At 43.2% G+C, this 13,860-nt stretch overlaps 1 protein-coding gene across 1 annotated transcript in view; it reads left to right on the top strand.

Annotated features, from left to right (window-relative positions):
- The window catches only part of ZNF831 (zinc finger protein 831), a 72,857-nt gene extending 66,151 nt beyond the window's left edge, over positions 1-6,706 (top strand). Inside the window, exons 4-5 of the mRNA XM_018057605.1 lie at positions 634-794; positions 1,580-6,706. Coding sequence (XP_017913094.1) covers positions 634-794; positions 1,580-2,416 — 998 coding nt within the window. The 3' untranslated portion in view covers positions 2,417-6,706. The remainder of the gene's footprint in view (positions 1-633; positions 795-1,579) is intronic.

Genomic DNA, 13,860 nt, shown 5'->3' with positions numbered 1-13,860 from the left:
TGCTCTCATGATGGGATCTACATGCTCTGAAATTCCATGATCCTTCTGACCTATATCCCAGGCCAAAATGATAAAATGGAAGAGAGAGTAAGGTTCCCTTGAATGGGAGATGATATTTTGTGGGGACTGTCAAGGCCATGTCTTTGTCGCCTCTTTTCCCACACTCATCACAAAAATCACCACAAACAACAGCAACGCAAAAACCCATCACCTGCTGTCAGTGCTCTGGGAGATCAAGACATCCAACACAACAGGGAAATTTCCTTTCTCAATATTTCCACCCTGGCCTTAGTTGAATGATCACAGAATTCGAGCCAATCCAAAATTAACCAATGTGGCAAGGAAGATGACTCTAATGGAAAAAAAAAAATCCACATGAAATATTTTTTAAAATCTGTAATCAAGGATTTTTCTACCTTGGGAACTGGTTTTTCCATCTCTCTCCTTAGCAGAAGTGGAGACATTTTATTTGACCGTGTGAACTGATTCAAGGTAAATCAAGTTGGTGGACATGCCACGTAGGATGCAGCTGATGAGCTCGGAGCTGGTATCGAAGACATAGGTCAACCCCTGGGAAGTGGCTATTGGCTGATTTTGTGATTTCAGGCGCGTATCTGTGTGCCCCCATTTCAGGTGTGACTCCGTCAGGGGAGCCCTCTTGTGTCACCTCAGGATCATCTGTTTGCCCTGAGAACAGCGAGCAGGAGGAAGAGGAGAGCGGACACGTCTCCTGGAGTTTCTGTCCTAACACAAGCTTAAGAACCATCCGGGACACGGACAGACCGATCGCAAAGGTGGGAATTGAAATTTGGGGTTGTCTGTACCCATCTGTGGTCTAGATTTATGCCTCTCTTTTTCTTGTTAGTGTCCAGTGTGGTGGAACTCACTCAGGACACCTAGAGAAGTTTCCTGGCATAAAAAGCCCCTCGAGGCAAACAGATGCCTCAGTCATGGTGATGAATGAGTGGACGGTGAACCATTGGGATGATCTCACAGTCGATTAAAAAAAAATCCCAAGTCCCTTTATAATTCATACTTGGATAAAGATGCTGCCCAGTTGGTGGTGGTGGTAAAGAACCCACCTGCCAATGCAGGAGATGCAGGTTTGATCCTTGGGTCAGGAAGATCCCCTGGAGGAGGAAATGGCAACCCACTCATTTTCTCGCCTGGAGAATCCCCCAAAATAGAGGAGTCTGGTGGGCTACAGTCAGGGGGTCTCAAAGAGTCGGACAGGACTGACATACACACTCACATTGAGTAGTACACATTAAGTAATGATCTAAAACCGGATGCTCAGAGCTGGTTGGATAACTGAGTGATTGAGTTTTCTTAAGTCCAGATAAAAATACAGAGCGGTCTCAGTAGCTTATTGTGTGTCAACAGGGAACTCTCCTGGAGTTAATGCATCTATTAGTTATTAATGGGAACTGAGGAGAACATTGCATTGAGGTTCACACTAGGTAAAGAATCAGGACCTCCAGACCTTGTTCTCATTGAGGACCACATCTCTGGTCACAAGTTTTTTGGTATCAATTAACCTTTTTTCCCTCCATTTATTTTCCTTTGCACTTTGTTGCAGGAGATTTCATCTGCTGGTGAGCATGGGGCTGGTTGTCCTCTAATCACAGCTGTGGGGTCAGGTTTATCTCTGCCGTCTGACTCCTTGGGGGCTAATGACAGACTTCCAGCCCACAGCAAAGGTCTCGACGTGGGATCGTTGGAGACTCACCTGCTGCCCTCTCAGCAGCACATCTCAACAGACCCCACACCATGCGTTTTCTCAGATGCTCAAGAGCCTTCTACCTTTGTGTCCAAAGGAACCTCTCTCGGCCATGACCTTGCTACCTCTGCAGCTGCCGTCTGTCCTTCCCTGGGGGCAAGAGCAGGCCACACAACCCTGGGAATTCACAGTGTGGAACAGCAAGACCACAGCCAGGGTGAAGAGGAGACTCTCACACAAAGCTCTCCAGACAGAAAAACGATAGCAGAGGGTGTGTCCCCAAACCTTTTGCCAGGGAAGCCTTTATCTGGGCAGAGAATTTCAGGTTCAGTTACACCAGGGTCCATTGGAAAAATTCATCTTGAAATACCAGCTTTAGGACCAGGTTCAGCTAGTTCACAACAAGAGGAAGGGAAACACAAGTCATGTTTTCCTTCTGGGGGGCAATGTGGGTATAGGGAAGGGCTGGTCCCCTGCCCTCTGGTAGGACCGGAGAGTGTGAAATGTCAAGGAACAGGATTCATGGCTCTAAAGGATGATGCCATCCCTTCTAACCCAGGGCTGCCCACGGAGATCCCTGCAGCCTCTTTGAAAACCCTCAGGAAGAGAAGTTTGGAAGGAATGAGAAAGCAAACTCGTGTGGAGTCCAGTGACACCAGCAGCGATGATGAAGATCGGTTAGTTATAGAAATCTGATGCTTCCAGAGAAAGATGGTGTCTGTCTTTTCTCCACTTCCAGGGAAAGATGGTTGATGCTTTGCAGTCAATGCCATCAAGTGGGCGGCAGAAATGAACTCTATTCATGAAGCCCCTGCAGAGAGGAAAGCCATCTAGGGGTCTTTCTAAGATGTCCCCAACCCACTCTGAAACCCAAGCTCAGCCTCACTCCTCCCCAGATGCCCTGCTCACAAGGTGCCAGCAGAGCAAAGGTGGCAGTGAAACAAAGTGTAAGAAGGGTTGACCTGCACGAGGACTGTGGCTTGACTTCTAGCTGTGTCCTCTGCTTTGGTTCCTCACTGCCTTACCCAGGAAACTGGCATTGACCCAGAGAGCCACAATTGACTTGCTTCTGAACCAGGGTCAAGGTGACAGGTCTCCTCCATCAGTGAGCTTGGGGTTGGCTTCAAAGAGGGTAATGGTACTTGGGAAAGTTGGGGAAGCCTGCAAAGGAGCTGGGGTGTGAACTGGGCTGTGAGATACTTCTGTTCATTCCGGATTCCTCCAAAAACTGAAGTTTGGGCTCAATAATTTTCCTCCTTGGTGGAAGTTGTAAATATACTTCAAAATGCCTATGATCTGGTGAAATACCGAGTGTCTGTCAATGTTGCACACATGGTCAATGCTTACGTGTGATTCAATGACACAGCATGTTTAGCTTGTGTTCCTGGTGCCTTTTCTGTGGAGACCTCTGGAACCCTTGGTTTTTCTAGCTCTTGCAAAAGGAACATTGTGTTAAAAGTTGATAGAACAGACTCTGCAATGAGTCATTTTTGAGGGGGAAAATTCACTTGTTTTCCTCCAGTTCTCTCTGTCATATTGTGCTCTGAGCAATTTCAATTAGAGGGTTACATTTTAGTAATCTCTGCAGCTTAAATTGATGCCTGCTCATCGTGATGGGAGCCTTTCAGATTTCCTCCAGAAGCTTCAAGGTTACAAAACTAATTGGAGTTTTGACGCTGTTTTACATCTTGGTAATTTTATTTTGGGGGCTTGGTGTTACTTTGCTGTCAAATTAAATCAGCCTCTGTATTGTGCAAGTCAGAACAGCACAGAGAAAATTCCCCAGGATTCCAAGCCCGTGCACCGCTGTGCAGGAGAAAATAGCTGATGTACGTCAGCGGTGAGCAAACCCTCCAAGTTACCACACTCTTCTCTTTAAATGGGAGAGGAGAAACTTCAGGAGATCTACACTGCTGCATTTCAATAAAATTTTATACTTGCTTTTGGTATGATTTTGTACCATTTGGAATTTATAGCCCAGCTCTTTTGGCTTCACTTTGATCTAAGGATGTTCCTACGACATAGTTCAAAGGCAACATCTCGCATGGTACGAAGATGTTTTAATGCCTCCTTGTCTGTGATGAAGGACGGTCAGATTTCAAGAGTCTTCAAGTGAAGTTTCCAATTTTAGGGTTGTTTATACAGAAACTTGGTGGTAGGGTCAGCTTCTCCCGATGACTTAGCTTATGTCTGTAGTCATTTCAGATGCGCTTCGACGTAGCCTAGTAATTTCAAGTCCAGTCAAGGAAAAGATAAGAAGGAGGCGAGGCGTTTGCTTCCTGTACTTTCTAAACCAAACAAAAGTGATGTAATTATCTACCCTTTGATTTATCCTTGCCACTGTAGTGAGAGAAGGTCTAGCAAAGTGGTCTGAGTCCTGGAGGAAGAGGGAGAGAAGGCCTGACCTTGTGCAGAGCTGGCTAGGGAATCTTGGTGAAGACTTACGCCCTTTTGGCACCTTTTTCTCCTTCTGGGAAGGAGAGAGTAAGACTAGATGCACTGAATGCTGCTCTGGGCCCTGATTCTCATGAGCGTGGCTTGGAGGAGGGCCTCATGAGAAGTAGTCTTGCACCCAAGAAATTTGGAAGGCACCCAATTATTATTTTTTTGAAGAATGTGGACTCAGGGAAGCTCTTTCTAATTTTCCCCCCAGAGTTCCAGGTTTAGGGGGGTGCAGTCAACCCATTTCTAAATGGTGGCTTATAATGTAAAAATTAGAAGCAAAAACAGAACACTACTGTGTAGGAGGAAGCCAGCATATCTGGAGGATGAACTAGTTACTTTGTCTTGGGAGGCACTGGTCGGGGGGAAAACTATGGTCTAGATCCTTCTTTCCTGGGTGGTTGCTGAGTTGCTGGCTGCATCACTGTACTGAAGTCAGTACATCACAGCTCCCAATAGCACGACCTCAGGAGAATCAGGTGGGAGCTTGATCCTTCTACAACCCATCATTGCTGGCTGCCACATCCCAACCTCCTTAAAACATGGCAGAATGCTGATTTCATCCCTAATTCTCTGTGCCTCTCATACAAAGGTGAGCAGATCACCAATTTTCCTCTCTCCGATGGTCCTTTTAACTAGTTGGTGGCAATGTTTACAAGTGTACCTTACTTCATATCAACATGAATTTGTGAAAAGCTGTATTTGAGTGGATTAAAAAAAAAATTCAAAAATGTAGTTTGAATGACCCTAGAGGACTTGGCTCTTGAAAATCATCCCAAGGTAAATATTTTTTTAATGAAAAATTCTTTTATAAAGCAACAGACAATCTCTGATTTTATAAGTCTTAATTTTCTCAAGTTCTTAAGGATTTTCTTAAAGTGAACTGCAACTATAGGGGTACATTTTAAGGATATTATTGGTGAAATATAACCCAGTTTGGGTTATCGACAATAAAATTTCAGTAGTATTGATTGGTCATTGCTGCTATGACCGTACAAGTGTGTGCCGTGGAATGGTTAAGGGAAAGCAAATTTATTTTAGAACAGGGCAAAATGGAGTCTAAAAATCAGGGATTCCCCTTTCTCCCCAGTGCTGTTAATTTCATTGTAGCTTGAGGTAAGAGTCTTAACCAATGAGTGTCTCAGCTTCTCCCACAGAGAATAACTCCCAGGATGCTGTCATAGATAAAGATAAAGTGCACTTGGAATTCTTCCCTATTTTCTTGGAGCAAGGTATACAAATGCCATGAACTCTGATACTCAAGACACCACCAAGTGTGCCCCTCCAGCTGTACCTACACCCGGCCAGATCTCACTTGTTGACGATGCATAGAGAAAACAGGTTTCACATTCCCCCGCTCTTGGCAAACTATACTGTTAAGTGGCTCTTAATTAATGTCATGTCCTTTTTGATGGACAACCTGAATCTTCCTTGATGTAAGGCATGATGGAGACAGCTCATGCCTCCTTGTTGTAAGACTTGATAAAGACAACTCATGCCTCATAATAGAGACAACTCATGGCCTTTGAGATTCTGGACCAAGCTAATATCCCCTCATTTCACAACCCAGGAGAACCTATGGTTCATCTTCCAAGAGGTTAAAGAAAAAAAAAAAAAGACAGGGGATTGGTGCTTCTGTGTTTGAATCAAAACCCTGTCAATGGCATGATGGGTAACTAAGGGCAGGTTAAACTTCCCTCTCCTAAAATCCCGCCTCTAGAGCTCAGATGGGAAGAGTGGCCTTGTACAATTGCGTTGTGACCACAGCTCTTGCCATGACAGATGAATGATTTCTGTCTCATGCCAAAATGTATTTCCTTGCATTTACATTCATTACTTAGAATGACCACATTATTCATTTTTTCTCCCAGCATAGAAATTTGCATTTTGCACAAAAATCTGCCTGGTGCAGCAGATTTTGTAGTTATGGAAGCTGTCATCATTATTGGAATGTACCGCTGCTCAAATCTCCAGACATAATTTAATCTGGTGAGGAAAAAAATGACCTGCCTGGCTCTATGGAGGTCATATTTCTACGGCGATGGCAAACAGGGCTCATGTGCTTTTTTTATCTTCAGTTGTGACTCCCAGAACTCTTGTGAGGGAGACTCTTTGGCGTTTGAAACACTACATTTCTCAATCTGTAAGCACAGCTTTTTGCTCTTCTTTCCCAGATACTCATTAAACCTAGATGGCAAGACCCAAGAAATCCTATGTGCTAGATCTGTACCCTGTACAATCCTTTTCATCCATGCTTTGTATGTATGTGGGAATACACATAATTCAATCTGAAGTATAGGACATTGAGTGTATTACTTCACCACTGAAAGAAGAAAGAGCCAGGGAAAATAATCAGCTGCCGTTGTTTGGAGCCTTAGAGGATGACTCAGTACTTATATATGCAGCCAACTCTTTAGAACTTACTACACTATCCATTGTTCAGAATCAAGAAGCTGTTGGCTTCTTGGTTGTTTGTTTAAATGTATTTCCTTCTTTATATGGTTAAATTATTTTGTTTTGATAAAAATAAAACTGAAAATAAAAGTGTCTTTTTTGATTTGTTAACATTTTAACTCAGACTACCACCAAAAATACATCCTAGATAAGTTGGATATCTGCATATTCCTGAAAAGTTGACCAGACATTTCATCCACCATATTGGTATCCCATTCCACTCAATGAAAGAATTGGGTAATGGCAAATTATCACATTTTCTTGTGTTGTTCTCTTTCCTCATGTGTCCCTTCTGTCATTGTCTGCCATATTTAAAGGTTCATAACTTAGAAATGTGTTTTTAAATGTAGCTAGATTTTAAGGCCACATGAGGGCACTATCCACAGTGCAATAATCCCAAACTTTTCCCTGTGGAATTGATGTTACTTGGATATTTAATATTATTCATTAACCAAGAAAACATCCTTACTTCAAAAACAATGCCTCCTTAAAAGTATAAATCATGTACTCCTGGCAAGAATAGTAGACTTATTTTTACATACCAACACAGTATTCTATGTCTATACCTCCTGGAGCCATTTGAAGTCAATGGAGACATAATGCATTGGGAGGAAAAGTGTGAATGGAAACATGGGAAGAGCAGATATACTGAATGATGGATTTTCATAGTTTTTTTTTTGCTAACTCATCAAACACTTATAGTCATAAACTGATCTATTCTTTACAAACTTCCATCATTTGAGAACCATCTTACTGCTTTTTGCCATATTTGTCCACACGTGGGTACATTCTTCATTCAATACTTTTATTTAAATCATCTCTGTTTAAAGAAGCTACTCTTTTTGTAAATTATAGTATCTGTGAAATCTCAGCCTTAATTTGGTAGGTGTGTGTATTTTCCGATATGAATTAAAAGTATTAAGATTGGTCATCGCATACCAGTTAAATATCTTCTTTGTACTACCCAGGATAGCCCCTCCCACACACACACTCTGGGGGGAAACATGGAACTAATCTAACAGATACTTGTGTTAGTTTCTTGAGTTATTCCAGTTTTTATTAAGCTCAGCTCTCTCTCAAGCCAACAGAACTGGTGAGGGCAAGTCTCACTGTAGGCTTATCAGATAAGTGTCTTCAGTCAAACTTTACAGCTGAGCAATTAACATTCCAAGTCAAAGGACGCTCATATCTATTAGTCTCAAAGGAACAATCATATAATAGCTGGTTGTGTCAATATAGTTTTTAATGTTTTGTTTTTTTATTGGTTGGTTGGTTAATGAGTATAGAATGATACACGAAAAAGTGTATTAGGGATTCATGCTGAACCACCAGCAGTCCCTTTAGTTCTGATGAAAGACCAGCTTCCTTACTCTTGAATCTGAAGCAAATGGATTTGGCTGTGCTAACAGCTATTGAGAACAAGTCTCCAGTGGCGTATTTGGGGACAGCCTGTTAATCTTTAGGCTGCAAAAGCAGAAGGAACTGCTTGGTAGCATCTAAGACATTTGTCCCCAGCTGTGAATGACGTCTGTTCTCAGTCTCCCTCAGCTTCTGCCAGAGGCAAATTCAACACTCTTTACCCCTGAGGATCAAGCATTAGTCCATGTGATTTCTACCCATAAGCAGAGGAACTAGTCTCTGGATAAATGCAGGTGTGAATGGTTTCCTATAGGAAATTGGCAGCTTTGTATGTGTAGCATCTGTGGATGGGACTCAGTCCTGTCTCTGACCTTAGTGGGAGTTGAGTTGTCTTCTATGTGTATGTTGCATAAAACTGGCAATAATTCATTAGAATTCAGCAGAAATTCAGACACAGTCCCTAGACTTCATCATAAATAAAAGGTCAGGTATCTAGGCTTGTTTTTTTTCTATATGTTAGAGTTCCCATTAGGCATGTTTGCTCTAAGGAGTCTCACCCTATGCCCAGGTGTGCACACGTAAGCCATACTCTACTCAGAAAGTCCCCTCTTGTTAAAATAAAGAGCTGGGTGGTAGAGGTCCATGAAGTACATAATGAGACAGCCACACAAACAGCCCCAAAGATATGCCCTTGGAGGCAGGGCATGGTGTCTTGAAGTTCTTAGCAACTGGGACAATGCCTAGTTCATAGCAAGTATTAATGTACATCTGCTAAGTGAAGGAACAGAAATGGCTCACTAGGCATCAAGGGGAAAAAAGAAAGAGTCTAAGTTTCATGACTTGGCTCCACCCCTTTTCTGATTATCGCCTCATTATCAGAGACAAAGTCATCTAGAGATGCTGTTTAATATCCTATGAGGCACAGAATGGTCCCCACCAAGAAGTATCCAGTCTCAGTGCCAATACTGCTGAGGTTCAGAAACTCTGGTCTAAGAAGGTGAGGTCACAGTCTGTTAGAGATCCCAGAGCAGCCTTATACTTGGACTGGATGACAAGACTAGAATGGGGAGAAAGACTTGCCTTGGCAGGACCAGAAGCAGAGTCTAGGCTCCATATTCCAGTCCTGATGCTTTCTGTTACATCACCTCTGGAACTTCCCCAGTTGTGTTCAGTTCAGTTCAGTTCAGTCACTTAGTCCTGTCTGACTTTTTGTGACGACTCCAGCATGCCAGGTTTCCCTGTCCATCACCAACTCCTGGAGCTTGCTCAAATGCATGTCCATCGAGTCGGTGATGCCATCCAACCAACTCATCCTCTGTCATCTCCTTCACCTCCTGCCTTCAATCTTTCCCAGCATCAGGGTCTTTCCCAATGAGTCAGCTCTTTGCATCAGGTGACCTAAGTATTGGAGCTTCAGCTTCAGCATCAGTCCTTCCAATGAAAATTCAGGACTGATTTCCTTTAGGATTGACTGGTTTGATCTCCTTGCAGCCTAAGGGACTCTCAAGAATCTTCTCTAATACCGCACTTCAAAAGCATCAATTCTTTGGCGCTCAGTTTTCTTTATGGTCCAGCTCTCACATCCATATGTGACTACTGGAAAAACCATAGCTTTGACTAGACAGACCTTTATTGGCAAAGTAATGTCTCTGCTTTTTAATATGCTGTCTGGGTTGATCATAGCATCTTTTAAATTCAAAGCAAGAGTCTTTTAATTTCATGGCTGCAATCACCATTTGCAGTGATTTTTAGAGCCCAAGAAAATAAAGTCTGTCATTGTTTCCCCATCTATTTGCTGTGAAGTGATGGGATCAGATGCCATGATCTTAGTTTTTTGAATGTTGAATTTTAAGCCAGTTTTTTCACTCTCCTCTTTCACTTTTATCAAGAGGCATTAGGACGTGCATTTTAAATCCATACACTGTAGACCATCTATGGGTTATGGTCCAATTAACTTCATTTTTTTTTCCATTCTTCATTCCACTTTGAGGAGAAAGAACTAAGACATGGGAACTTAAGTCCATGTGAACAGATGTTTGAATATTGACTAGACATCCAGCAAATACAGATATAAAGATCAGCTTTTACTGTGAGGGTAGATGCAACCCAGAGTCCCAAACAGTCTTCATTGACCTCTATAACCAAATGGAATGAAAGAGCATGAATACTGCTGCTGGGAACCAAGGAGTTTTCAGCTATGGTTTTGTTCTTATTTAGTCACTAAGTCGTGTCCAACTCTTTGCAATCTCATGGACTACAGCACGCTAGGCTCTTCTGACCTCCACTATCTCCTGGAGTTTTCTCAGATTAATCACCATGAGTTGGTGATACCATCCAACCATCTCATCCTCTGCTGCCCCTTCTCCTCCTGCCTTCAATCTTTTGCAGCATCAGGATCTTTTCCAATGAGTCAGCTCTTCGAATCAGGTGGATGAAGTATTGGAGCTTCAGCTTCAGCATCAGTCCTTTCAGTGAATATTCAGGGTTGATTTCCTTTAGGATTGATGGGGATGCACCAAATCTGAAAGGTTGTTTTGCATCTTCTTCTTTGTAGAGGAAATTGAGAACCTGAGGATGTGGTCCTGGCTTGAGTCAGAAGCAAGGATATGACTGATATCAAAGCCTCAAAGTCCAACATGCTTGCCATGACATGACCAGATTCTGCCTCTGAAATTGTCCATTATCTCCACTCTCTTCGATAAGAGCGTCAAGAGGATCAATACATTTTATCAAGCTTTTCTGCATCAGGGTTGGGAAATATCAATGGAGTTCTGGTTAACTGGAAATCAGTCAGAAAAATATATTATCCAGACTAACTCATCCTCCAAATGTTCCAGTTAATCTAGGTGTGATTGTGTTGGTTTTGCAAAAAGGAAACTCTCTCAAGACATTTGGATTCAAATAGATGTGATTGGTGCCTATGTGGTCCCATAATTTATGTACTTGAGTTGCTGTTCTGTGGACAATTTGGCAGGGTTCACAAGCGTAGACAAAGAAGATGTTAACAGCAAAAAAGACATCACCAAAAGCATTTGGAAGACAAACACTTCACGCCTTCAATTATAAGACAACCTGATGCAGGGAGAGAATAAATTAATTTAAAAACCTCCTGCACAAAGAAGATAATGGAAAAATACATTACAAATAGTTATCACTTTCATGCTAAAAACAAGTGACTTAGAGAAAACTACTGATAGAGCTGAATGTTTTAGTCTTATTATCTTTCTCCAGTTTTAAATTCTTAGGGGAGAAAGAGAGAACAGGAGGAAAAAAGAGAAGCTTTCATTGTTTCAACAAACATTTGCTGAGTACTTAGTATGTTGCCAGGCACCAGGACTTTCTGTGACTTTTTCTACTTTTAAAATTACTTTCAGTAGAGAACTTCAAGTGCCTCATTGCTGATTCCAACAGCTCTAGAAAGGCCCTTCTTCTCAGGTTTTTGCCTAAACTGTCAGCTTTAGAGATGCAGCTGGGAATTTCACTGAGTGTCCCCCTGTCCACCGCCACCAGGAGTCTGAATTTTAGGGCTTGGTCCACCCTAGGCTTAAGGGGCATCCATTTTCTAGGAGAGGCTCATGAGTGTCAGGTTAGCTTTTCCCATAAGCAGACTCTGAAACAGAGTTTAGTGCCTGAGGTCTACCAGGAAATGCTCTTAAGGTCCAGCCCTGTGCAAAGGAGAATGAGGAAACACGTTAGGCAGACGGAGAAGCTGAACTCTAACACAGACTATGACAGCCTTGGCCAACCTGTGGAACGCTCTGGAGAAGGGGTGTGACCTTGGGGAGGCAGCTCTCTGCAGCTGAGGCAGTCGCCATAGGGACCAACAGTGCCGATAGCGCTTCCAGGAGCCGGGGCAACAGTCCTGCACTGGAGCAGATCTGGTGGTACTTCACAGCAGCCACAGTGAGGTTCCACTGCAGGTGCATCTACGCTCTCTCCTTCCCTCCCTCCCCCAGCCTCCCTTCCTCCCTCCTTTCCATCCTCCCTCCCCTTCTTCCTTCTTTCCATGCATCCAACAAACTATTTATTGAACGCCTGCCATCTGCCAGGCACAACCTGGTAGAGAAGATGTCATGAAACAAAATATTACACATTATTTACTTACCATTTTTCAAATGCTAAAAGGGGCCATACCAGGTGAGAAAAGAACTGGGGGAACCCACAGAATCAGGGTACCTTGAGACTGAACTCTGAAAGATGAATTAGAATGAGAGGGAAATGGATGTTCCAGGTGGAGGGAGCTTTGAGGGGCAGGAACTGAAAAGACAGCGGTATGGCCCCGGGCACAGAGGGGGACAGGTGTGTGGACTGGGGAGCAGGAAGTGAGACTGCAGGGGGCAAGGCTGGACCTGGAGGATTTTATGGGCAGAGTTAGAGTATATTTTATCCTAAATGCTATGAACAAGAAATCCACACCATGCTTGGTGAATCCAAGAAGGAGGTTCTTCTGGAACTGAAAAGCTGAAAATTGACCTAAAATGTAAACGCACACTCCTGTCTACAAGGTGTATACTGTTCCTGAGAATGGGAGGTACCTAAGATGAAAGTAGCATCTTCCAACCAGCTCAAGGAGATGTGTAGAACTGCGCAAAACTCTATATGGACCCATTTAGGGTTTTGTGTAGGCATCTGGTTTAACCTGACTTTCCCCCCGCCTTCTTTAATTTTCACAACTGCTCTCCCCAACTGTTAATATGTGAATAATCTAAGCCTTAAAACAAAATCCTTAAAGGGTCCATTGACCCCAAGGCTTGAGAACTGCTGTCCATAAACCCTCTGATAAAGGAGTAGATGACTTTAATCGCCTTGCAGTTTTTACAGTCATCTGGATGAAAAGGTGAAAGGGAAAAAGTCCCTGCAATAACAGAAGAATCCAAATGCCTGCCGTCCAGTGTTGAATCTTGTGAGATATATGGAGCGAGACGATCTCTTCTCACTTATGTAGGGACAGAAGTGAGACACACTGGGATCTGATAAAATTCAAGAGGCTTAGGTTTGTATTTGGAGTCTTCCTCTTTCTCTCTCATTCTCTCTTCATTGAGATGGGGAAGCATTTGAAAAACAAGCCTGTTTTTGGCTTGAGAAGGAGTGGTTCTACCCGACGTGTGGTCTCACCCAGGACTCACTCAGAATACCCCGCCCACCGAGGTGCTTTATTTTGTCCAGCCAGTTTCATTCTGATTTCACATAAAGTTTGAAAAGCTTAACCTTTTCCATTAGTGGCTGAGTCCTTCCCCATCCCCCATAGAGATCACCCAATTAAAAAAATCCAGTTCCTGGGTCAGTGTACATGAGTCATCTTTTGTTTGATGCTTATAAAAATGGTCTGCATCCGATGAGGAAGGCATCGGGAAAAAGCACTTCAAAATGTGCTACCTTCAAAGTGTCAGAAGAGAACCCTTCAGGACTAAGGGAACAGAAGGCACATATTGGTCTTTAATTAAGAGAACTGTTGAGAAGGAAGGACATTTAACATTTTATCTACCGGTGGCTTCACGGCCACATGAAGCACCTGGGTGGCAAAGATGGGCTTGTTGCCCTGGTTGTCCTCATACCTGCCTTAGTCTGTGCAACTGACCCAAAGCTAAATGCTTCCCACCAGGGGTTGGGGTGATTAGAAATGATTGTGGACTCGCTGTGCTGTGACAACTCAATTTTCACCAGCGGTGCAGGAAGCAAAGCTGTAGTCCCCCTCCTGCGGGACACGTCTGCCGCAAAACATTAACAGAGCAGGAGAAATAGCGGTTCTCTGCCTAGAGATTCCCGCAGACTTGGGAATGTGCAAAGGGCATATAGGACTAAGGATCGGAGCCTCACTACACAGATTTCAACACAATTTCATCTGAGGGAGAAAGAGCTTCTAAGAGTATGAATGGAGGGGGAAA

The sequence above is a fragment of the Capra hircus genome, chromosome 13, assembly GCF_001704415.2.
Source record: "Capra hircus breed San Clemente chromosome 13, ASM170441v1, whole genome shotgun sequence".
NCBI lineage: Eukaryota > Metazoa > Chordata > Mammalia > Artiodactyla > Bovidae > Capra > Capra hircus.
This window is presented reverse-complemented; position numbering and strand designations above follow the sequence as displayed.